Genomic DNA, 24,230 nt, shown 5'->3' with positions numbered 1-24,230 from the left:
TCTCATTTCTGCTATGGACTTGTCAGTAAGTTTGCCTTAATTTAACAAAGTAACACATGTTTAAAGTGTTACTAAACCCAGGACCCTGCATTCACTATATCTGGTCTCCCACAGTACACAGAACATGGAAATTCAATTATTTTAGTAAATATAAACTGCTAAATACCTTTTCTCATCAGCAGTTAGAGCAGGCTTGGGACTTATATCAGTGTTCAGCAAAGCACATGTTAAATCTGGTAGGAGTTCTCTAAAAGGATGCAGAACCTCTGTCTGGGCAGTGCAGATTGGCCCTGTGCTGATCAGATGCACTCTCCCAAGAAAAAACCTCTAGCAATATACACCAAACTGAGCATGTGCAGCATCTCCACACAATATGTCTTATCAGGAGATGAGAGGGACACTGGAAGAAGGTGGATCAGAGAAGTCAGGATCAAACTGAGTTCTTACACAATGCAGAGCATTAACCCCTTCGGTTCCACAGTGAGCAACAAACATGCTTTTACTGCATATACAGACTGATTTTACTGTTGTGGGTTTAGTAACACTAAGGACCAACAAAGCCTTTTCGTGCAAACAATTATGCAATCCTTAAACAAAAAAAAAAAAAAATATAAACACTATTTTCTTTGACCAGTGTTCGTAAACGTAAAGTATTACTGTGAATAATTTGTCCTGTTAAGGAAAAAAAAAAAAAAAAAAAAAAAAATTATAAAAGATTATGATTCTGGTACAAAAAATTTAAATGTTGACAACAAAATCAAAGTTTCAGGTTATCACCAACATAACATAAGAATATGCCCAAATAGGAAAAATCGTTATCCAGGTAAATACAGGTCGATCAAACAAGGAAGTATATAATTAACAACAACCACCTAGGGAGGCAGGTATAGTCAATTTATTCTAACTTAACTAGTAGTAGTGGAGTAAAAAAACCACCAAAGCAGTTAGGATAATTATACCAGAGAAAGGGAGACCAATGGCAGGAGAGGAGGGGGACAAAGGGTTTGGAATTTTGAAATAAATTGCGTGTCCATACCTGAGACTATTACAGTCCTGCAATCGTCATCAAGATAAGAGGTAAAGAAAAAGACAAAAAAAAAAAAAAAAAAAAAAAAAGAAGGAAGAAGCGGTAATCCAGGAACAAGTTAATGAGCTAACAAGTACCGAATCCATGGGTCCCACGTTCTGTCAAATTTTAGTGTTATGGAGAATACAAATGAATTCGTTATTGACCATAGTCCAATTAAGGTTTTGTTCCACATCAAACAGTACAACCAATCGCTGCCAATGCTTAGCTATAGTAATTCATGCTGCCAGGTACATATAGGTAATAAGTTGCACGGATTTCTTTTGGATCTCATCAAGGTGCTTATGGAAGAGGGATGCCTCCAGGCATCTGCGAAAATTCACTCCGGATACTGAATAAAGTTAAACATTTAGATCAAAATCTAATCTCTGCCAGTCAAGCAATTCCCAAGTAAAATTCAGGTCCCTTTCCCAATGGATCATATATGAAAGTTTGGTAGTCAGGTCAGCGAGGGAAACATATCACAGAAATCCGTCCCTGTAAGAGGCCCTTTGTCAAAACAATTCAAAACAGGGTGAGAGTGAGTGGTCCATTCAGTAGGGCGAGCTTAGAAGGTAGGAAGGATCCAAGTTAATAAATATTGAAATGCTTCACTACAGGGCAGCTGTAACTTATCTACAAAATATTGCAATGAGTGTAGTTGGTCGCCGTTCAGGTAGTCCCTGATCCACAGAAGGTCCTTGTTAAGCCACCACTGGATCAAAGTAGGTACTAGTCCTGGGACAAACTCTGGGTTGCAAAAAACTGGGGCTTACGGGGAGGGGGAGAGATACCCTATTCTATTTCAAACTTCCAAAGAGTGGGACAAAGTAGGGTATAGTATAGGAGGTTGCAAACAGCTAGGGATCCACATCAAGGCTCCACTTGCAATAGGATGTCAAGAAAGCTTTGACAGAAACCCATAAAAAAGGCATGGGACCCTTAGCTGTAGTGTAAGAGCTGAGTGATTTGAGATGCCTGGTAAGTGTGCCTGTAAATGTGGGAGACCAAGGCCACCGCTAGGTTTTGAAGCATAATATTACCCCATATAAACCAAAACGCTTCAGTTTGCAATAAGTCTCCTCTCAGAAATGCTATGGGCAGTGTTTGGAAATAAAAGATCCTAAGTAAAAGACATTTTTATAGAATTCATTCTACCAAAGCAGGGCAAGGAATAAGTCACCCAACGCCGAGGAGACACAAAGAGTGGGGGATAATTGGCTTTATAAAAAAAAAAAAAAAAAAAAAAAAAAAAAAAAAAAAAAAAAGTACACGATCGAGGATGTTAGTTGAATCCCTAAGTAAGAAGGGGAACTCCTTTCCCATTGGAAGGAGGTCTTGCAAAGTCAGGGAGGGTGAGGGAACATTTAGGGCCATTGTTATTTCGGAATTCAGAGATAGTCCAGAGAATTGAGATAAAATGTCACAGCAACGAGTGTAAGTTTGGCAGGTTAACTTGCAGATTAGAGATATACATAAGCATGTCATCAAATAAAGCACATTTAATTGATCACAATTAAAGCCATGTATGCCAAAATTAGAATGAATTGCAATCTCCAAAGGTTTGATTGCCAACGCAAACAGCAAAGGAGAAAGTGGACAGCCCTATCTTGTACCATGTTGAATAGGAATCACTGATAACTTATAACCTCAAAGACCTAAGCGGAAGAGGCACTACAGAATTTAAGAAATAAACGTGGGACCAAATCCAAAGGCCTCCAATGTGGTAAACAGGTAATCCCAGTTTAGCCTGTCAAGAGCCTTGTGGAGATCTAATAAAAGAAGCAGGAGTTCTCTAGAAGAATTCTCAATTACAGCCTACTGCTGAAACTATAGCAATAGAGTGCCTAATTTGGTCCAATATCTGACAACCCATGGATAAAACCAGATTGATCCTTGTGAATATAATGTTCCAAAAAAGGTATTAAGACACAAGGCTAAACATTTAGTAAGAATTTTCAAATCGCAGTTAATAAGTGAGATAGGGTAATAATTAAGATCAGCAGCATCCTTATCAGATTTAGGAACAACACTTCTATACGGCCTATTTTCATCAAAAAGAACCATGCTGCCATCCTGCAAGTAATTAAAATAGACATGCAAAACAAGCTGTTCTGATGCAGAGCATTTTAACCCCTTCACACAAATATGCGGCCTCGCTGCACTGGGCTTTATGCTGTGGGGCCATATATTTGCATACATCCCTTTGTGCTGGGACAGAGACAGACTGGGGTCTCACCGTGAGCCCCAGGTCCCGATTCCAGGTCACCTAATCGCTGTGAGCCTCTGACTGGCTATCACAGTGACCAGTCACTGAAGCCTGCCTTTGTGTTCTCTGTGAATGGAGGAGAGAGATACATTGCATCTCTCCTTTCAGAGATTAAAAAAAAAAAAGGTGTAAAATAAAGAAATTTAAAAAATAAAAGAAAAAATTAAATAAAAATACAAAAAAAAACCCCACCTAGATCAAGGTTTGATCTAGGTCAGTGCTAGAGTCAGTGTTTAGGTAAACTAAGGGTCAATATATTTTGGCAGGATTTCTCTTTTCTTTTTTAAATAGTATCAGTGTCAGTTAGTGTCCGTGTGTTTTAGGTAGGACAAAGAAAAAAACCAAAATGCGAACCATTGTTTCTGGGCCGTACTACGGGTACAAATAAACACCACATGTGGTATCGCTGTGATCATCAGAAGCAGGTGGAGAATTTATTTTGGGTTGTTTTCTGGTGGTAGGTTATGGTAACAAGAAATACAGCTAAATTTGAAAAAATTAAAAAAAAAAAAAAAAAATATTATAAATCAGGAGATATTCACTGCCATTAACCACCAAATGAAAGCCCAATTTGTCCTGAAACCCCCCCCCCCCCCCCAAAAAAAACAAGGTATAATTCACTTGGATGTACAAAGTAGTTGTGATGATATGTATGGTTTTACGAACATGTCAAAGTTGCAAAATTGTGCTTCGGTATTAGGATTTGTTTTACTCTTAGGCGTGAAGGGGTTAAAGTTATCAGGTGATACAGAGGACAGGTGAAATAAATCCTCCTACATAAATTGTACCTGATAGATCTATTTATTATCGGTCTGTCTCCTACATCCAAAGTGCAGAATTTACACAGAATCTCTCAGCTTTGCAAAGCAGGGGGAGAGGAGCTGTCATTACATCACATCACTGAGAAGAGCCCCGATAGCTGACTGGAGGGAGGAGACACCCCCCTCCTTCACACAGCACACAGGAACAGAGCTAAGGCTGTCAATCACAGGCTGTGCCCTTCTCTGTCACCATTTTTCTCCTGGTGTGAGGAAAACTCATCAGAAGAAACTCATGCAGATAGAGAAATGAGGCAGCAGACAAAAATTACACTTAGTGCTCTGGATGGACACACACACACACACACACACACACACACACACACACACACACACACTATAGAGGGATATGCTGTGTTCATATTATATCAGACCCTAGCAGGAAAATCGTTGGAGAGATGGGGGAAGAAGACGCAAACATTTCACTTGTCCGGTTGCTTTAACCACTTGCCTACCAGGCACTTATACCCCCTTATTTACCAGGCCAATTTTCAGCTTTCAGCGCTGCCGCACTTTGATTGACAATTGCGCGGTCATGCAACATTGTACCCATATGAAATTTTGATCATTTTTTTCTCACAAATAGAGCTTTCTTTTGGTGGTATTTAATCGCCACTGGGCGCTTTACTTTTTGCGCTATAAATAAAAAATTGCAAAAAATTTGAAAAAAAAAAAAGTTTCTTTGTTTCTATTATAAAATTTTTCAAACAGGTATTTTTTCTCCTTCACTGATGTGCGTTGATGAGGCAGCACTGATGGGCACTGATAGGCGGCACTGATGGGCACTGATAGGCAGCACTAAAGGGCACTGATAGGCAGCACTAATGAGGTGTCACGGACAGGCGGCACAAATATGCAGCACTGATAGGCGGCACTGATAGGTGACACTGATGATGGGTACTGATAGACGGCACGGATGGCATCACTGCTGGGCACTGACTGGCAGCACTGGTGGGCGGCACTGGTGGGCACAGGTGTGTGACACTGCAGAGTGGCACAGGTGGGTGCACTGCTGGGCACAGGTGGGCGGAGCTAGTGGGCGCACTGCTGGGCACAGGTGGGTGGAACTTGCGGGTGGCACTGCTGGGCACAGATCATCAGGGCACTGATCATCAGTGCCCTGATGATCGGTGCCGATCCCCGCTCTGACAACTGCCGGTTCTCGGCAGTACTTTCCTCACGATCTGACAGCGTGAGGAAAGTGCAGCCGAGAACCGGCACTTGCATTTCCCTCTGATCAGCGTGTCATTGGACACCGCTGATCACGTGGTAAAAGGGCGCTGTGATTGGCCTTTTACCACATCACGTGATCAGCTGTGTCCGTAGGACACAGCGATCACGGAGATCGCCGGGTGCGCGCCCCCTGGGGCGCGCAGGAGAGCGCATTCTGGGAGGACGTCATATGACGTCCACTCAGAACTGGCCGGCCGCAGTGCAGCCGTCATTCGGCTATCTGCGGTCGGCAACTAGTTAACTGACATCCGCAGATCAAGGTCAGAAGACTGGCCATACTCCCCAAGCCCAGTGCGCTTGACTTTTTGGGCATGTGTAGCACACCCAGTCTTGTAAACTAGTTAAGCCAACAAGGTTTCAAAATTTAAAAGAGGGCTTTTAGTTATTTTGTTAATGGATTCCAAAAAAACCTCATTTGTCCAAAACATTTCTTTGCTATCCTAAGAAATGATGAAGCTATTAAGTAATCAACTGGCCCATAGTGAAATGTGAAAATTGCTCTGTTCCATAGGCAGTGTACAGGCAACTTGTAATGTATTAAGTCACTCATTCAATTAGACAAAGCGATAAAATAGGCAACAGGATTATGTATTCTACAGACCTCTTTGTCTCTTAAGTTAGTATCTCCACCAAATATCACTGTGGTTGATGGCGGAACCTCCAACATCTTCTGTAGTACAATGCCCAGCTGCTTCATCCGTTCCTTTCCATGGTCTTTGGTGCTCTCTAAGTGGGAAGTCATGAGGCAGATGTCACTGCCACAAAGTTTAACCTAGAAGGGAGCAGTAAGCATCTTCAGTGTACATTCAGGAGGAGAAGCAGGAACAAGTTTAAACAAATACCGATAACCGTCTGTTGTGTAGTTAAAGTGTTACTAAACCCATGACCCTGCATTCGTTATATCTGGTCTCCCACAGTACACAGGACATGGAAATGCAATTATTTTAGTAAATATAAACTGCTAAATACCTTTTCTCATCAGCAGTATATAGAAGTCTTGCCAAGCACTGGTTAAAGCTTATAAGAGGAGTTTTCATTCTGCTCTGACTGTCCTATGAGGCTATATGACCCCAGACCCTCTGTCTGGATAGTGCTGCTTGGCCTTGTGCTGATCACTTGCTGCCGAGAGCTTGAGCCAGCCACTCCTGCACCCTCCACAGCCCAGTACTCCAGTGAGCGCTGGTGGGGCACAGCACAGACCCGGTGACCTACAGTCACTGCTCTGTGCTCAGAGTGGACCCGAGAACTGTGATCAGTGATCTTTGATTGCTCAGTTCCTGGAGTGGAGCTGGCGGGGGACAGATGCAGCATCAGATCAATGCTGCATCCACCTAGAAGATGATTGATTTTTTTTATTTATTTTAAAGTGTTTGCTTACACAACGGCAACCTAAAGCATGCACAATTTTTGTAGAATGTATCTTACTTTTGCAGGCACTCCTTAAATCATAAATGTTCCCACCATTGAACTTCTGTCCAAAATTAAAGGGGGGAGGAGGATGGGCAGCATGCACTGCAGAGGTCACATGACCACATCGTCACTCAGGCCCCTGAGCACACAGAATATGTGCACCCCCACTCCAGGCCCATGATGTGTACAGTCAGTTGCTTTGCCTTAAAATTAACACATGTGCACCCAGACACATCATAAACTGTCACATGACCACCCCTATCCACATAAGCAGAGCAACAAGTACATCCCTCAGAGTGGAGTGCGCATGCAAGGGTTGCTTCATGAGACCCTGGAAAGCTGTGCAACCACCCTCCAGACATGGAAATGCAGAAGAGGAATACAATAAAGTAGTAGCCTAAAGAGAGAAACCAGATTGTATACATGGAAAGTCCCTGCAGTATGCTGCAATAGATCAGATTTCATGACGGTTTACTGCCACTTTAAACTTCAGCATAGTTCAGTTATGCCAAAACTATGTAGAAAACACATTTAAACTGCATCTAAAGTGAAACTTGTTAGTTTTGGATACGGTGAAGGAATTGCTCTCTTATGGAGAGATTTAACTTCTTTATTTGTCCCAATATCCACTGTAAACAGAACTAAAAGGGATAACAAAATTCAAATTTTAAGTTACCAGAACAAGAATAGTGGAGTAATCTGATAGGGATGCTTGTTTGAAACAAATGTGCAAGAAGGGATTTCCTCCAATTTTGAAGAGATTCTCACTTCTGGTTGAGTCTACTAAACTTAAAGTCAAAGGTAATGTCATCAAAACAGGACATAGATGGGAAGAAGCAGTTTGGGATTCCTTACTTTGACCAGAATTTAAAGTCTTGGATTTTAATATACACTACAATAACATAACTGCCTCATACATCTTTCTGAATTGGTTTTTTTTATATCAGCCCACTAATGCCCTGTACAGTAAAAGTGGAAGAATCAGCATTTTAAGCCAGTCAGGGTTCTGCTTCTTGGTATGTGAACAGATTTACAAGAGGGAACGGCACATCTCATCTGTGTTGCTTAATTATTGTACAAACAGGTGTGGCAGGTCCTGTGCTCAGTCAGCTTCAGCAGCATGCAGGGGGGACATTAGTGGTCTTAAAGGATAAGTTCACCTTTTAGACAAAATAAATGCATTTTTTTGCAGATAAACAAATGTGCATTTATTTCTGTCTACAGGAGCATGGAAAGCATCCATAGATCGCTTATGCCATGCAGGTCTCCTGCAGACCTTTCAGAACATCCGATGCCATAAGGGATGTACAAGCAAGCAGATATTTTGACAGGAAGCTTCAATGAACTACCATGGTGCTCCACAGCGCTGTGGTAGTTCATTGAAAACTACAAGCCCACAGCTGCTAAGGCTGTCGAGACCTGTATTTCATTCACAGAAGTCCATGAATGAATGAATGATGTGGCTGTGTGGGCGGAGCCCAGCATGGCCACGCGGTTTTCAAATTTGACAGATTGTACAGGGAAACATTTCCCCTGTACTATATGTCAGACGGACAGGGGCAGCAGCTGCGGCTATGGGAACATGTTAACATGTTCCCAAAGGTGAACTTATCCTTTAAAGGATTACTAAACCAACAACAGTAAAATCAGTCTGTATATGCAGTAAAGCATGCTTGTTATCCTCACTGTGGAACCTAAGGGGTTAAAAACACGGTTTTATCCTGACTTCTCTGATCCTCCCCTTCTTCCAATGCCCCCCTCTTATCTCTGATAAGACATATCGTGTGGTGTCACTCTGCACATGCTGAGTTTGGTGTATTGCTTTTTTTCCCCCTTTCTTGGGAGAGTGCATGTGATCAGCACAGGGCCAATTTGTACTGTCCAGACAGAGGTCAGGGGTCCTGCATCCTCCTAGAGCAAAATCAAAACTCCTCCCTACAAGCTTTAAAGAGGTGGTAAACTCAGCCAGCATGAATTGAAACAAACATAAGGACAGTAGGTTAAGTGATAATGCACATTGCCAGATTATCTGCAGAAAAATCTTGTATTATAAGTGTTTTTTTCCCTTACTGCCATCTCGGCTGAAGGATTACATCTTGGGACTCTTGTTTGGCATCCAGCTTCCACTCCCCTCTCTATGACGACAGCGGTAATCTCACAAATGCACAGTATGCTCTCAGCCAGTGATGCCCCTCTCTCCTCTCGGCTTTTCCTGTGATCAGAGCCAAAGTTTACACCCCATTGTGATGTAGCAAGTCACATGGGGTGTTGTGCTCTGGCGGGATTGTTATAAAATGCCACTGACAGCAGAGGACATAAGCACAGCATTTTCCAGAAAGGACAACCAGCACAGAGATCATGCCATGAATCTCGACTATAATGCGCATGTGCCAGTGACATCATTAGATTGAACATCAAATGATTTCTGCAGAACGGCACAGGTAAGGCGGATAGCAAAGACAACACCTATTAAATTATTAACTATTTCAAGGGATGAAAGTAGAAATCTTGAGTTTACTACCACTTTAACATGTGCTGGGCTGGACACTGATAGAAGTCACAAGACTGCTCCATCTGCTGATGAGAAAAGGGATTTATCAGTTTATAACCAAAAATTGCATTTCCATGGTGTGTACTGTGGGAGACCAGATATAGTGACTGCAGGGTCCTGGGTTTAAAAACACTTTAAAAGGCCCCTACTGTGTCCTTAAAAAGAACTCGTCACCTGCATTATGCTATTACACAGAGGCTCTCTCAACCCCTTTTTGCAAGAATAAAAAAAACAAAAAAACACACACACACACACACACACACACTTTTTAAAAGCCCTGCTTAAAACACGCGCACACACACTTTAGGAATGAAAATGCATGTGTCACGTACAAAAAACAAATCCCCAACACATTAAGTATTGTTGTGACAGCAATAATTCTAGGGCTATCATTCACAGTTAACCAATTGATGACCTATAAAAAAGTATTTAAAAGTATTTCCTATAGAACAGCTGGCCACAACACAGTGTAGACCAAAGCATAAGTCACTAATGGGGAAAGATCAGCTGCAAGGAGCCTATAGGCTAATACTGGCAACTAGTTCTTTGTCCTCTGCTTGCCTTTCTGTGGGCTGTCAGCTCCACCCTAGGCTGAAGGCCAATTTATGAGCATTCCTTTGGAGAAGTTACATCACAAGACTGTAGCCAGCATCCATTCTCTTTATAGTGATGTTTTTTGAAACAGGTTTCCTTACATTTACATTTAAGCTACAGCACAGCGTTTGTCTCTATAAACAGAGCTCTGTGCTGAGTGGGAGTGGATCGGGGCTGGACACCAAGCATATAGAGCTCCGTGCTGACAGTGGCTGCATCCATAGGCAGACTCCACACAGTGCTGGCCAGGGCAGTGTGGATCTTCCAGGCAGAGTATAACTGGTGCCTAGTTTTGTGAATGACAGTGCTTCATTTCCAGCACATGCCTGCTGAAAGACAAGCGCTGTCATTTACAAAGCAAACCACTATCTAGTACTCTAGTCTCTCCCTAAAAAAGCAGGTGGGTGGGTTTGGGCTTCATTTCCCTTCCTCAGGTGTACAAGAAAGATGCCCAGAGTTGGAAGATGGTAAAGCTGCAGATGCTAGCCCTCACCTCTGTGTACTGCCTTCTACAACTCCCTCTCCTCTGTGTGTTGTCACTTAGACCTTACTAAAATTTCTCTGGGCAGCGTGATTGAATAGCATTGAGGGGTACTGTCAACCAGGTTAGCTCAGCAACCATAGCATGATCAGAATGGGAACATGTACTCCTTACTCTTGTTCCCCTGGGGTATTCCTCAAGGATTTAAAAATTATGATGATCCTTTTTTGAAATAAAGTCCTTTCTCGGAGCTCATGAAAGGTACAAAAATGATGGAATATGAAAGAACCCACAAACAAAGCATTCATCAGATGATTCACCTGCATGTCATGCACAATTTTATAAATATGCCCAAAAGACTTGCATACTCACACCATATTACACATAATGTACATGCACATACATAAACACAGTGTATATACATACCAACAGACACTCGCACATACAGACCGGCAAAACAGATGCATGCATACATACATATACAGATGGAAAACAGTGAAATGTTGTACTAGACTAACAGGTGAGCAGTAAAAATTAACAGTTGCAGTTCTTATACTGTCACATGCAGTCCCGCTTATCCAAATCCGATACAATTTCAGGTCTAGGACAATATAAACCACATGGGTACATATATAGTCACTCCATATACAGGCTGCATATATGAAATGTGTAATATACTGTATAAGCTCCAGTTATAGCATATCGGGTCATTACCGTTCATGTTCAACTTACATTCGCCACCAGTAAATTCCTCATCATGGAAGTTGTTGGGAAACTTATAATTTCTTGGCTTACTAGTGTAGCTCTGGATTTTTTCAATATTATGGCAGTGAAGTATTCATCGTCATTTCCTAAAAATGAATAATTTAAATTAAACCAAGACCATAATAAAAACACTCAACTTGGAGTTCACTTCAGAGCCCTATGGGATAGAGGGAGAGAAAGACCTGATTTTCCAGGGAGAGAAAGACCTGATTTTCCAGAGAGTAGGTCTAAACACTCAACTACTCAGTAGAATTTTACATATATTTCAAACTTCTAGTATTTTATCTCAAGGTCTGACATAGGGGTTTTAATTTAATAAAGTAGTAAAAATCTACTTTGCAAAAGTGAATGAAGTGAAGCATTGCTGATTTCAATCATCCAATCAGGTATAGCAAATATCCAGTAATCTTGCTTGGACAGGATTAAATATTCCTTGCGTTAGGTATTCTTTGCAAAGTGAATTTTCACTTAGTTTACTTTACTACACTTGCCAAGTCTAGCAAAATTTAACTTTGCAAAGTAAACATGATCTACTCTTAGTAAATCAACCTCAGTATCTCAGATTTCAATATTATCCAAGACGTGTAGGGTAATAAGCCTCTTGTGTAGACATCTAAAAGACTACTGCTGCTGGCCTCCATCTTGCAGCAGACTCAGAGGTCACTACAGTAATCCTTGTTAATCCTGCAGGAGCTACATAAAAGATTTAAGTAGAGAGGTGAACAGAGGGGTGGAGGAGCTGGGCCAGCACAGAGAAGAGGGGACTAAGGCTGGCTATACACGATTCATGTTCTTTTCTTCAATCAGTGGTCAGTCAATACAATAGCTGCATGCAAGGGATTAGTTTTCTAAGGCTGGTTATACAAGATTCCTTTTTTTTGTTCAATCAGTGGTCAGAAATCAAATCCCTTCCATGTAGCTATTGTATTCTAACAGCTGGGAGACTTCCCCGCTGTCCAAAAACACTTATCAGTACAGCCAGCTATAGCTGGAGACATTGATCAACCAAACCCTTCAAACAGGCTGGTAGTACACAAACCGATTGAGAGATGAAATTCTGTACAATCAGCCTGCGCATAGATGGATTGAAATTTAGCGTGTCCCTGCTGAACCGACCCAATTTCAATCCATCTATGGCCGCCTTAAGACATGCAAAGAGTGAGAGGGCTATGTTAGCTGGTGACAGGGTCTCTTCAAAATTGGGAAAAGAACAGTCCATTAAAAACAAATGATCCTTCAGTTTGAATAGAACATACAGCTGAACTATATTTCAGCAATGGGTCTCAAAAATGTGAGCATGCCTAGTGAAATGATGTTTTGATTATTTTCTGTTCTCCAGCAGAATGGACAAGTTACAGAGATGAGACAAACCATTTAAAACAGACTGTTCTACAATGGTCAGCTTTTATGTAAAACATTTATCCCAAAAGAAATAAATGTTGCTATAGCTACTTATAAAGTATTAACCAGAGTTCAATTTGCTAGTGTATTTAAATTTGCTAGTACATATAACATTCCCCCCCCAGACTGACAATGCTGTTGTCCAAAGGTCCCCCTGTGCTCCTTCATCCAGAGTGGGGGCATTCTTAAATACAAAAGGTGTGTTACTGGCCAGATCACCAGGGGAAAAAGCATAAAGAAAACTAATGCAGCCACCACATCCAAGTGATTGGCAAGCTGCAATATATTAATTTTTTGTTTTATTACTGCTACAAGGTGTGCAAAATATGTAATGTAAGTTTACTTAGCAGAATGGGAACAAAAACCAATATGGGTTATTTGATGTGTATTAGTGTTTTGCATAAGACTGAACTCCACAATGACAACGGAAACTCTACAGAATGGTGAAAATACATACCTGTAATGATTGTGTAGCTAACAGCTCTCTTCTTTAGATAGTCATAAAATGGAGGTATAACCTCTTGTAAAAACACAACATCTGGACTGTACCTGTTATAGAACATAAAAATGATGCATTACTTTTTTCCAAAAATGTATAAAATTTTACCATTAACACCACATGCAATGCACAGATGTCCAACTCCCTGCTGGCCACTGCCACTATTTGCAACCATGCCGACAAGTCCCATGATAACCTGTGCATCCTGCAAACCATCAAGCTGAACATGCAAGTGGGCTATGTGCCGACTCACCAGCTTGTAGTCTACAGTGGACTGTGTGGACAGTGCTTCCAAGAGTGACAGCTGCTCCTGTTTAAACAGCAGAGCTCAGAGGAGTTATCACTCTGACAGGAAACACAAGTAGAGGCTATGACTGGCAAAATCACTGGGTTAAGACAGAAAAGCAATACAACATTCTAATCAATTAGATCAATAGTCTCCAAACTGCAGCCCTTCGCTTGCCTCTATCCGGCTCTTGGGACACTGTCCCTTCAATTGACACCAGTGATGAGGCACCGTCCCTTCAATTGACACCAGTGATGAGGCACCGTCCCTTCAATTGACACCAGTGATGAGGCACCGTCCCTTCAATTGACACCAGTGATGAGGCACCGTCCCTTCAATTGACACCATTAATGGGGCACCATTCCTCCCACGGCCACCATTAATGGGGCACCATTCCTCCCACGGCCACCATTAATGGGGCACCATTCCTCCCACGGCCACCATTAATGGGGCACCATTCCTCCCACGGCCACCATTAATGGGGCACCATTCCTCCCACGGACACCATTAATGGGGCACCATTCCTCCCACGGACACCATTAATGGGGCACCATTCCTCCCACGGACACCATTAATGGGGCACCATTCCTCCCACTGACACCATTAATGGGGCACCATTCCTCCCACTGACACCATTAATGGGGCACCATTCCTCCCACTGACACCATTAATGGGGCACCATTCCTCCCACTGACACCATTAATGGGGCACCATTCCTCCCACTGACACCATTAATGGGGCACCATTCCTCCCACTGACACCATTAATGGGGCACCATTCCTCCCACTGACACCATTAATGGGGCACCATTCCTCCCACTGACACCATTAATGGGGCACCATTCCTCCCACTGACACCATTAATGGGGCACCATTCCTCCCACTGACACCATTAATGGGGCACCATTCCTCCCACTGACACCATTAATGGGGCACCATTCCTCCCACTGACACCATTAATGGGGCACCATTCCTCCCACTGACACCATTAATGGGGCACCATTCCTCCCACTGACACCATTAATGGGGCACCATTCCTCCCACTGACACCATTAATGGGGCACTATTCCTCCCACTGACCTAGTCGATGACCATTATTCCTACCACTGAAATAAACAATGATGCAAAATTCCTCCTGCTAAAAATAGGACACTATTCCTCCTGTTAACACTAATAATAATGGGGCATTGCTTACTCCCACTGATGCCTGGGCATTTTCTACTTACATTGGCCAAAGTCCAGCCCCCCCTAAAGCCTGAAGGACAGTGAACTGGTCCTTTGTTTAAAGCATTTGGAAACCTTTGAATTAGAAGGTAAGCAATGATTTCAAACATTTAAAATTTTTGATTTTGGATAAAAAATGTTAAAGTGCAACTTCAGCCAAAAAGTTTTGTTGTAAATTAAAGAGAAAAAAGGTAATACAGACCACGAAAAAGCAATAAATGTAACGTATCACATCAAGTCAAATATAGGAACCTGCTGGCCAACTGGCAAATATCACGATATCTTAAAATATACATAGAGATGGTCCAAAATCAATCAAGATGACGGAAGTCAACCTGGTAGAATGGAGTATGGTCATGACATGGGATGCCGAGCCAAAAAAGTTTTATCTAGTTTTGGATCGCACAAGCAGAAATTAGAACCCATGTTACATTTTTACTGCCATCAGGAACTTGAATAAATTTTCCCTCCTGCCTTTTTGTCCTACGGACAATGATTTCACCAGACAGCATATTAGGGAAAAGTTTTCTGCAATCTAAGGGCTCCTTCACACTAATTTTGCTATCTAAAGCGCAATCTGCATCTGGATCACTCTTCAGAGCATTTCGCAGATGGTGGAGAGGCATGGTTACAGAGCGGCCTCGTTCGCTTCAATGGATTGCATTCTTTTGGCAGTAGAACCTATTAAAAGCGGCAGATGGTATAATTCCTGAGGTAAAACATTGCAGCATCTGTACACCCCTGGCCGTCATATTTGCAGCCAAAGTGGGTAGTGGTTGGGGGGGTAGCAAAAGCTAGTGTGAATGAGCCCTAATATTTTTTCCCTCAGTGTCCTAGGTGTGGGACAAATATCTACAGCCAGCAAAATTTGGAAAAAGGGGATAAAACAGAACAGTATTTTACAAACATGCTGCTTCTGACTGCAAGATTCAGTATTGAAAGCTTCTGGAAGTATCTTATCCCACTTATGCCAGCCATACATGGGTCAAAATTCGACTGATTTTTTGTCCAAAAATTGAACCTAAGAATAAACGGCCAATTTTCCCTCTGTTAGTAGGTCAATGGTACTGGCCGATTTTTGTGGTTCCTCCCTTTTTGGAAATCGGGCATGTTGGAAAATTCATGAAAAATGACTGATTTTCAACTCAATGATGGTCAAATCGTATGATTGTTTTTCCGAAAAGAATATGCATGAGCCGTGACCTGGAAGGAACAGAAGTTTCACCTGTTATATGGGGTGAACTTTATAACTTGGTCAACCGATTTTCGAGATCACTGATGGCACCATCGGATTACCGAGCAAACAACGTTTTTGATATTCGGACGAAAAATCGTTCGGAATTCGACCCATGTATGGCCTGCATAAGGGACCAGAAGTGATCAATCTAACAAATTATGTTCTGATCATTGTGTCTGAGACATGAAAGGCATACTTTCACAATTTGGTCACTGACCATGTCTGAATGGTTTCTAATAGCATGTAGGAATATTTCTGTGAATGTAGCTCTGTTTACACATTTGTTATCAATTATTAATCACAAAAACTAGACAAATATTTGAATTGTGAAAAGCACACCAAGAAAAAAAAATCTCAAACAGCAATACTTAAATCTAAGCTGCCACTGTAAAATCCCAGTGCAATTTTAGCAGGAACCCCCCCCCCAAAAAAAAACAAAAAACACACTTATTTGGGGGTCCACAGGGCTCTGCTAGTCAGTGTGATGCAGAGAAACTCAAACATGCAGTACACCACAGGATGTACCCACTTCCTTTTGCATATCATTGCAGGACTTGTGTTCATCTACCTCCTCCACTGCATGTCAGTGTAGAACTTTGTTTAGCTTCCCTTCTCCACATTACTGCATTGAGTCGTGTAGCTTCCCCTCATCCTCTAGGTCACTACAGGACTTGTGTGGCTTTTCCTCTACATGGTCTTTGCGTGGCTCCCCCACCTCTGTATATCACAGCAAGGATGCTGTAGCTTCCCCTTCTCTATGTCACAGCAGGACTTATGTGCCTCCCCCATCTCCTCTGCATGTCACTGAAGTCTAAAAGCTAGAAGTTGCACAGAGTGGAAGGTGTAGATTACTGTACCCCAAGCACAAGACATCACGCAGCATGTTTATCTAAAGATTGTGGATGGAAAATTTAAATGCACTAAAAATATATTCACAGAAAGTACTTACAAAGCTAAATATGAACAAACAGCTCGAGCTCTTTCTGGAAGATTGGATAAGTCAAGCCCATCAATATTCCAAGTGACAAAGATAAAATGGCTTTCATCTTTCGGGCTCACTGTAGTGTGGTTTGCTGTATCAGAGGTTTGTGCAACAACGGGCTCATCACTGGTCAGATCTATGCTGGAATGGAAAACAGTCATCAGTTTTTTACACCCATGTAGGCCATCTCAGAATAAAATTGAAGAGAATGTAAGTTCCCATTTCCAAAATGTTAGTTGCCTGGCTATCATGCTAAACCAATACTATCAACACTTTAAAAGGTTAAGTTCACCTTTGGGAACACGTTCCCTCCGCTTTTAGGGTGGAACATGTAACATGTTCCCATAGCTGCAGCCGTGCCTGCCGCCCCCCCTCCTCTGACAGATAATACAGGGAGAAGTTTGCCCGTACTATCTGTCAGATTTAAAACAACGTGGCCATGTGCAAGTGCTGACAGCCTTTGTGGCTGTCAGCTTGTAGTGTCAATGAACTACCATGGCACTGTGGAGCACCGTGGCAGGTCATTGAAGCTTCCTGTCGGAATATCTGCTTGACCACACACCCAGTACAGCAAGCAGATATTCTGACAGGTCCTGCATGGCATCAGCGATCTACTGATAGCTGAAGCACTGCTTCTGAGGCTCCTTAGTGCAAAAATAATAAATGCAGATTTTTTTTTTTTTGCAGGTAAAAAAAATTTTTTATTATGTTTGCCCAAAAGGTGAACTTATCCTTTAATGTTATGTTACCCCCAAAATTCCTGGTGTGTACTTTACAAAAAAAAAAGCCTGCTCTTAGAGTGAAAGACATGGTCCTGCCATTCCCCATGCTTTTCTTTTTCAAACTGACCAAGCCAGCATGGTCAGATTGCTTCTTTGCATTCTACATGGGAGCACAGCCTGCCTGTCCCTCAGTGGACAGACTTGTACTGACACACCCCTGCTACACAGTTCTTCACTGGGAATATCAGTGTACTTCTGTTTCTCTGCCTCCTGCTGACACCTCCACCTCTCTAACAAAGTTTGCATTTCTATTTTCAAACCGGGTTGTTTTAAGTCATGTGCAAGAAAGCATATCAGTAATTTTGACATCAAGGCTTCATGCACACTGGCCTAAAGAAAAAAAAAAAAAAAGCAAATTTTGAGCATGTTTTTGTACTAGTGTTTAGGAGCATTTAGAGTGACTTGAAACAGTATTCATAACCCTTGAAATTTTCCACATTTTATCATGTTACAACCAAAAATAAAAAAGTATTTTATTGGGTTTTATGTGACCAACACAAAGTGGCACATAATTGTGCAGTGGAAGGAAAATGATAAATGGTTTTCAAAATTTTTTACAAATAAATGTGTGAAAAGTGTGGCATGCATTTGTAGTCAGCCCCCCGGAGTCAATACTTTGCAGAACCAGCATTCGCTGCAATTACAGCTGCAAGTCTTTTTGGGGATGTCTCTACCAGCTTTGCACATTTAGGAGAGTGAAATTTCTATCCATTCTACTTTGAAAAATAGCTCACGCTGTGTCAGATTGGATGGAGAGCGTCTGAACATCGATTTTCAAGTCTTGCCATAGATTCTCAATTGGATTTAGGTCTGGACTTTGACTGGGCCATAAACCTTTCCATTTTAGCTCTGGCTGTATGTTTAGGGTTGTCCTGCTGGAAGGTGAACCTCCACCCCAGTCTCAAGTCTTTTGCAAACTCTAACAGGTTTTCTTCTAAGATTGCCCTGTATTTGGCTCCATCCATCTTCCCATCAACTCCAGCTTCCCTGCCCCTGCTGAAAAAAAAAAAAAAGTATCCCCCCCAAACATGATGCTGCCACCACATTTCACGGTGGGGATGGTGTGTTCAGGGTGATGCGCAGTGTTAGTTTTCCTCCACACAGATTTTGCTTTTAATGGCCTTCTTGCCACTCTGCCATAAAGGCCAGATTTGTGGCATTCACGACTAATAGTTGTCCTGTGGACAGATACTCTCATTCGAGCCAAGAATCTCTGCAGCTCCTCCAGAGTTACCTTGGGCCTCTTGGCTGCTTCTCTGATTAATCCTCTCCTTGCCCGGCCTGTCCGTTTAGGTGGATGGCCAGTTCTTGGTAGGATTGCAGTTGTGTCATACTCTTTCCATTTTTGAATGATGGATTGAACAGTGCGCTGTGAGAGGTTCGAAGCATAGGATTTTTTTTTTATATAACCTAACCCTGCTTTAAACTTCTCCACAACTTTATCCCTGACCTCTCTGGTGTGTTCCTTGGCCTTCATGATGTTGTTTGTCCACTAATGTTCTCTAACAAACCTGAGGGCTTCACAGAAAAGTTGTATTTATACTGAGATTAAATTACACACAGGTGGACTCTATTTACCAGTTAGGTGACTTCTGAAAGCAGTTGGTTCCACTAGATTTTAGTTAGGGGTATCAGAGTAAAGGGGGCTGAATACAAATACAAGCCACACTTTTCAGATATTTGTAAAACATTTTGAAAACCATTTATCATTTCCTTCCACTTCACAATTATGTGCCACTTTGTGTTGGTCTATCACATAAAATACATTTGTTTTTGGTTGTAACATGAGAAAATGTGGAAAATTTCAAGGTGTATGAATACTTTTTCAAGGCACTCTAAATGCTCCTAAATACTAGTACAAAAACCCGCTCAAAATTAGCATTTTTTTTGCCAAGAGCACTGGCATTTTTTTTTTAAGCCAGTGTGCATGGAGCCTTAATCAGAATGTCAAAATTACTGATATGCTTTTTAGCACATGACTTAAAACAACCCAGTTTGAAAATAGAAATGCAAAATGTGTGTCAGAGTGCCTTGACACTAGCTATTGTTCTACCAGAAAAACTCAAATGCAAAACAGAACACTGAGCTTAAAAAACACCTCTAGACTATCTAATGTAAATGGATAGATGAGAACATTAGTTGCTTCTACAGTCAAAATGCTAAACTCTAGAAGCAGCTTTTTAAGCCAGTGTGCATGGAGCCTCACTTGCTGCATGCTTTTTCTGATTCAGTAACTCAAAGCACTGTTGTCAGAGATGAAGGCAATTACCATGAACTACACAGTATCTGACACACCCTAAAGCATAGTATGATGAAGGGTCTGTCAGAAGCCATAGCTCTGTAGGAGAGGAAAGTCAGGACGCTCTACTTTACGGTGGAGTATTAAAAAGGTCCTCTTCTGCAGGGATCGGTTTTCAGGAAAAAAACAAAAAAAAACAAAACAAAAAACTGTATTTTAAAGGTGACAGAATCTTTAAAGTTCAAATACAAGCAAAGTATTTCCCCCCCTTTCTTTTCATCCCTTCTCTAACCCATCTGGCCAGGTTTTCCCTACCTGGTACAGTTATACCCTAGTACTCCCATCAAGGTTCTTCAATTATGCGGTTTCTGCCAGCGGGGACTACTAGTGCAGCACCACACTGGGGGGGTATTTACTAAAGTTGGAGAGTGCTAAATCAGGCTCACTTCTGCATAGAAACCAATCAGCTTCCATGTTGTATTGCCAAAGCTTAGTTGAACAAGCTGAGATTAGAAGCGGATTGGCTACCATGCACAGCTGCACCAGATTCTGAGTGCTCCAGTTGTAGTAAATCCCCCCCATAGCTGTCCATTTCCATTCCCTACTCTCCCTTCAAATCGGATGTCAGTATTTTATGGATCCTGAGGCTTGTGGTCAGTCAATGGAGCTGTCCACATCACTGAAGCAGTGATGGACATCCGGAAAGAAGACTCATTCAGGAAGTAAACATAAGGGTTCAGGCCTGAACAAGTAACTGTTCACACACAATGATTAGCTCTGCGCCCCATGCGAAGGCCATCTTATCAACACAGGGATGCACAGGTGTTTCCTGCATGCCCATGTCGGCAGTCTCAAAGAGGTCTACTGGGACAGGTGGCTGCACAGACGCAGCTACTGTGTCATCTGTGTGGGTGCGTGTCCCTGAATTCACCCTGGGTGCGTTTGGGGCAGTGCACCTGGACCAATGCCACATTAGGACACTGTGGCTGTGTCTGTGCAGCCGCCTGTCTCAATAGACATCAATGGGACTTTCCAATGATGCAACACCTTTGCATCTCCATGCTGGAGAAAGAAGGCCCTCACATGGGGCACACAGCTAATTACCCTGTGTGAATGGAGCCTTAGGAGATCTTCGCTTAGTCCTCGAATTTTGAAAAATGTTCTCAATGCAGCGTTTGGGAAAGGGTGAGGGTAATTTTATCCTGGGGTTGGAATCTACTCTTACCAGCAAACTGGAGCAGTTACAGGCATTTGTTGTCCTTCAGACGTGGTTTGTTCACTTCTATTTCCCTCCTGTGGCTCTTGATTTGACCTTCCCTCTTGTGAGATGCTCTCCACTCCCGGTTCAAAGAAGGAGTTAATAGCTCTCTATGATGAAAAAAAAAAACAAAAAAAAAACACATTTATACTGCATTTTTAAACAGGACTACTTTTAATCTGATGATGCTTAAGTTCCAAGCCTTCTCAAGCAGTTACTAGAACACCATTAGCACCGATTATGAATTGCCTCCATTTTTCATAAGCTAAAGCCCAGCTCTAGAGAAAGTAAAATGGCTCCCTTGCACTGTGAGGGTTAAATGCTCCTTTACATCTAGGTGACTGGGAAAAGCAGTTATAGTTACCTCATCCATGACTCCCCCGGAAGCCCACGCGCTCTTCTTGCCCCTTGATTTCCAACATTGGACTGTCCCTCAGTGTCCTCATATCCATTGCAAGCATATGGGCTCTACAACAGTCATGATGATGAGGATGCATGCAGCATAGGGGAGAAGAGACTGCAGGAGCTGGCCCAGCAGCACAGACGACGCCTGCAGGAGCTGGCCCAGCAGCACAGACGACGCCTGCAGGAGCTGGCCCAGCAGCACAGACGACGCCTGCAGGAGCTGGCCCAGCAGCACAGACGACGCCTGCAGGAGCTGGCCCAGCAGCACAGACGACGCCTGCAGGAGCTGGCCCAGCAGCACAGACGACGCCTGCAGGAGCTGGCCCAGCAGCACAGACGACGCCTGCAGGAGCTGGCCCAGCAGCACAGACGACGCCTGCAGGAGCTGGCCCAGCAGCACAGACGACGCCTGCAGGAGCTGGCCCAGCAGCACAGACGACGCCTGCAGGAGCAGAGGATCAGGCATGTTACACTACCCCGGGTCCCCTAGACCTAAACAGGCAATTACTTCTTGCAGTGCAGGGGGCCAACCTACTACAAAGGAGTATTTTTCCTTTCCCCAGAGTTCACCTTTACTGCTACAAGGCTGCGCAAAATCACGTATATATACACGTGATTTGTATTTCCAGACCATTGGTGGGTATGGATGTCAAACACCGGGTCCTGGCCAGAGATTCCCCTCCGGCACCCAGCGATCGCTGAGCAAAGCTGACAGGGGAGAGACCTGTGTGTAAACACAGTTAACCCTTTGATCAGCCAAAAGTTAACCCCTTCCTGCCCAGTGTCATTAGTACAGCATTAGTGCTTTTCATTAGCACTAATCACTGTATTAATGTCACTGGGGATGTCAGTGGTAGTTCCCACCCAGTGTCAGAATGCCCGCCGCAGACCCACTATAAGTCACTGATCACCACCATTACTGGTATAAAATAAAAATCCCAGTATATATACACATCTCCATTTGTAGAAGCTATACCTTTCACGTAAACCAATTTATTTACATGCATTGGATTTTTTTTTTTTTTTTTTTTAGCAAAGACCTGTAGCAGAATACATTTTGGCCTAAATTTATGACAAAGTTAATTTTCTTATTGGATATATTTTATAGCAAAAAGTCAAAAATATTGGGTTTTTTCAAAATTGTAGTTTTTTTTGTTAATAGTGCAAAAAAGAAAACTGCAGAGGTGATCAAATACCACCGAAAGAAAGCTCTATTTGTGAGGGGGAAAAAAAAAGGACATAAATTTTAATCTATGTACAGTGGTGCATGACCGCGCAATTGTCAGTTAAAGCAACAGCGCAGTATCACAAAAAATGGCCTGGTGAGGAGGGGGGGGGGGGGGGTGTAAATCCTCTGGAGGGCAAGTGTACTTCCTATACAGGGTATAAACCACAGCCGTGCTCCCTATACAGGGTATAAACCACAGCCGTGCTCCCTATACAGCAGCGGTTCTCAACCTGGGGGTCGCGACCCATTTGGGGGTCGAATGACCATTTCACAGGGGTCGCCTAAGACCATCGGAAAACACATATTTCCGATGGTCTTAGGAACCGAGACACCGCTGCTGTCTCCGGCGATGTGTGGGCGGGATGATATGCTGCCCCTATCACCTGGCCACACCTCCGGGATCACTCAATAGCTCCGCCTCCTCGCCGCTGATTGGCCACCGGAACTGTAGCTCAGGAGAGGCACACAGGCGGCCAATCACCGGCGAGGAGGTGGAGCTTGGAGAGGAGGAGCCGAGCGGCAGAGCGCGTAGATCAAAGAAGATCGAGGGAGCTGCCGGAGCAAGTGAAGAGGAGAGCGGCCAGAGAAGGAAGACAGCTGACAGGTAAGTGCAAATTTTGCTGCTGCAGCCAGGTATGCAGGCTGTAGATGGGAGAGGGAGAGAGCGAGCCCAGGCTGGAGCAGGGGTCAGCAAGGTAAGTATCATTGGTGTCAGTGGGAGGAATAGTGCCCCATCATTTGTGTCACTAATACCAACGATGGGGCACTATTCCTCCCCCCACTGACCCCAACGATGGGGCACTATTCCTCCCCCCACTGACCCCAACGATGGGGCACTATTCCTCCCCCCACTGACCCCAACGATGGGGCACTATTCCTCCCCCCACTGACCCCAACGATGGGGCACTATTCCTCCCCCCACTGACCCCAACGATGGGGCACTATTCCTCCCCCCACTGACCCCAACGATGGGGCACTATTCCTCCCCCCACTGACCCCAACGATGGGGCACTATTCCTCCCCCCACTGACCCCAACGATGGGGCACTATTCCTCCCCCCACTGACCCCAACGATGGGGCACTATTCCTCCCCCCACTGACCCCAACGATGGGGCACTATTCCTCCCCCCACTGACCCCAACGATGGGGCACTATTCCTCCCCCCACTGACCCCAACGATGGGGCACTATTCCTCCCCCCACTGACCCCAACGATGGGGCACTATTCCTCCCCCCACTGACCCCAACGATGGGGCACTATTCCTCCCCCCACTGACCCCAACGATGGGGCACTATTCCTCCCCCCACTGACCCCAACGATGGGGCACTATTCCTCCCCCCACTGACACCAACAATGGGGCACTATTCCCCCCACTGACACCAACAATGGGGCACTATTCCCCCCACTGACACCAACAATGGGGCACTATTCCCCCCACTGACACTAGTGATGTGGCACTATTCCTCCCACTGCAAAATTACAGTTATGAAGTTGCAACGAAAA

General features: G+C 43.4%; 1 protein-coding gene across 1 annotated transcript in view; it reads right to left on the bottom strand.

Annotated features, from left to right (window-relative positions):
- TDP2 (tyrosyl-DNA phosphodiesterase 2) overlaps positions 1–24,230 on the bottom strand; it is a 29,343-nt gene that overhangs the window by 2,680 nt on the left and 2,433 nt on the right. Inside the window, exons 2-6 of the mRNA XM_089682243.1 lie at positions 21,062–21,204; positions 16,783–16,956; positions 13,046–13,137; positions 11,155–11,273; positions 5,988–6,158 (exon numbers count right to left, since the gene is read on the bottom strand). Coding sequence (XP_089538369.1) covers positions 5,988–6,158; positions 11,155–11,273; positions 13,046–13,137; positions 16,783–16,956; positions 21,062–21,204 — 699 coding nt within the window. The remainder of the gene's footprint in view (positions 1–5,987; positions 6,159–11,154; positions 11,274–13,045; positions 13,138–16,782; positions 16,957–21,061; positions 21,205–24,230) is intronic.

This window comes from Staurois parvus, unplaced genomic scaffold, assembly GCF_062004578.1.
Source record: "Staurois parvus isolate SC_StPar_1 unplaced genomic scaffold, SC_StPar_1.0 ptg000287l, whole genome shotgun sequence".
Classification (NCBI taxonomy): Eukaryota; Metazoa; Chordata; class Amphibia; order Anura; family Ranidae; genus Staurois; species Staurois parvus.
This window is presented reverse-complemented; position numbering and strand designations above follow the sequence as displayed.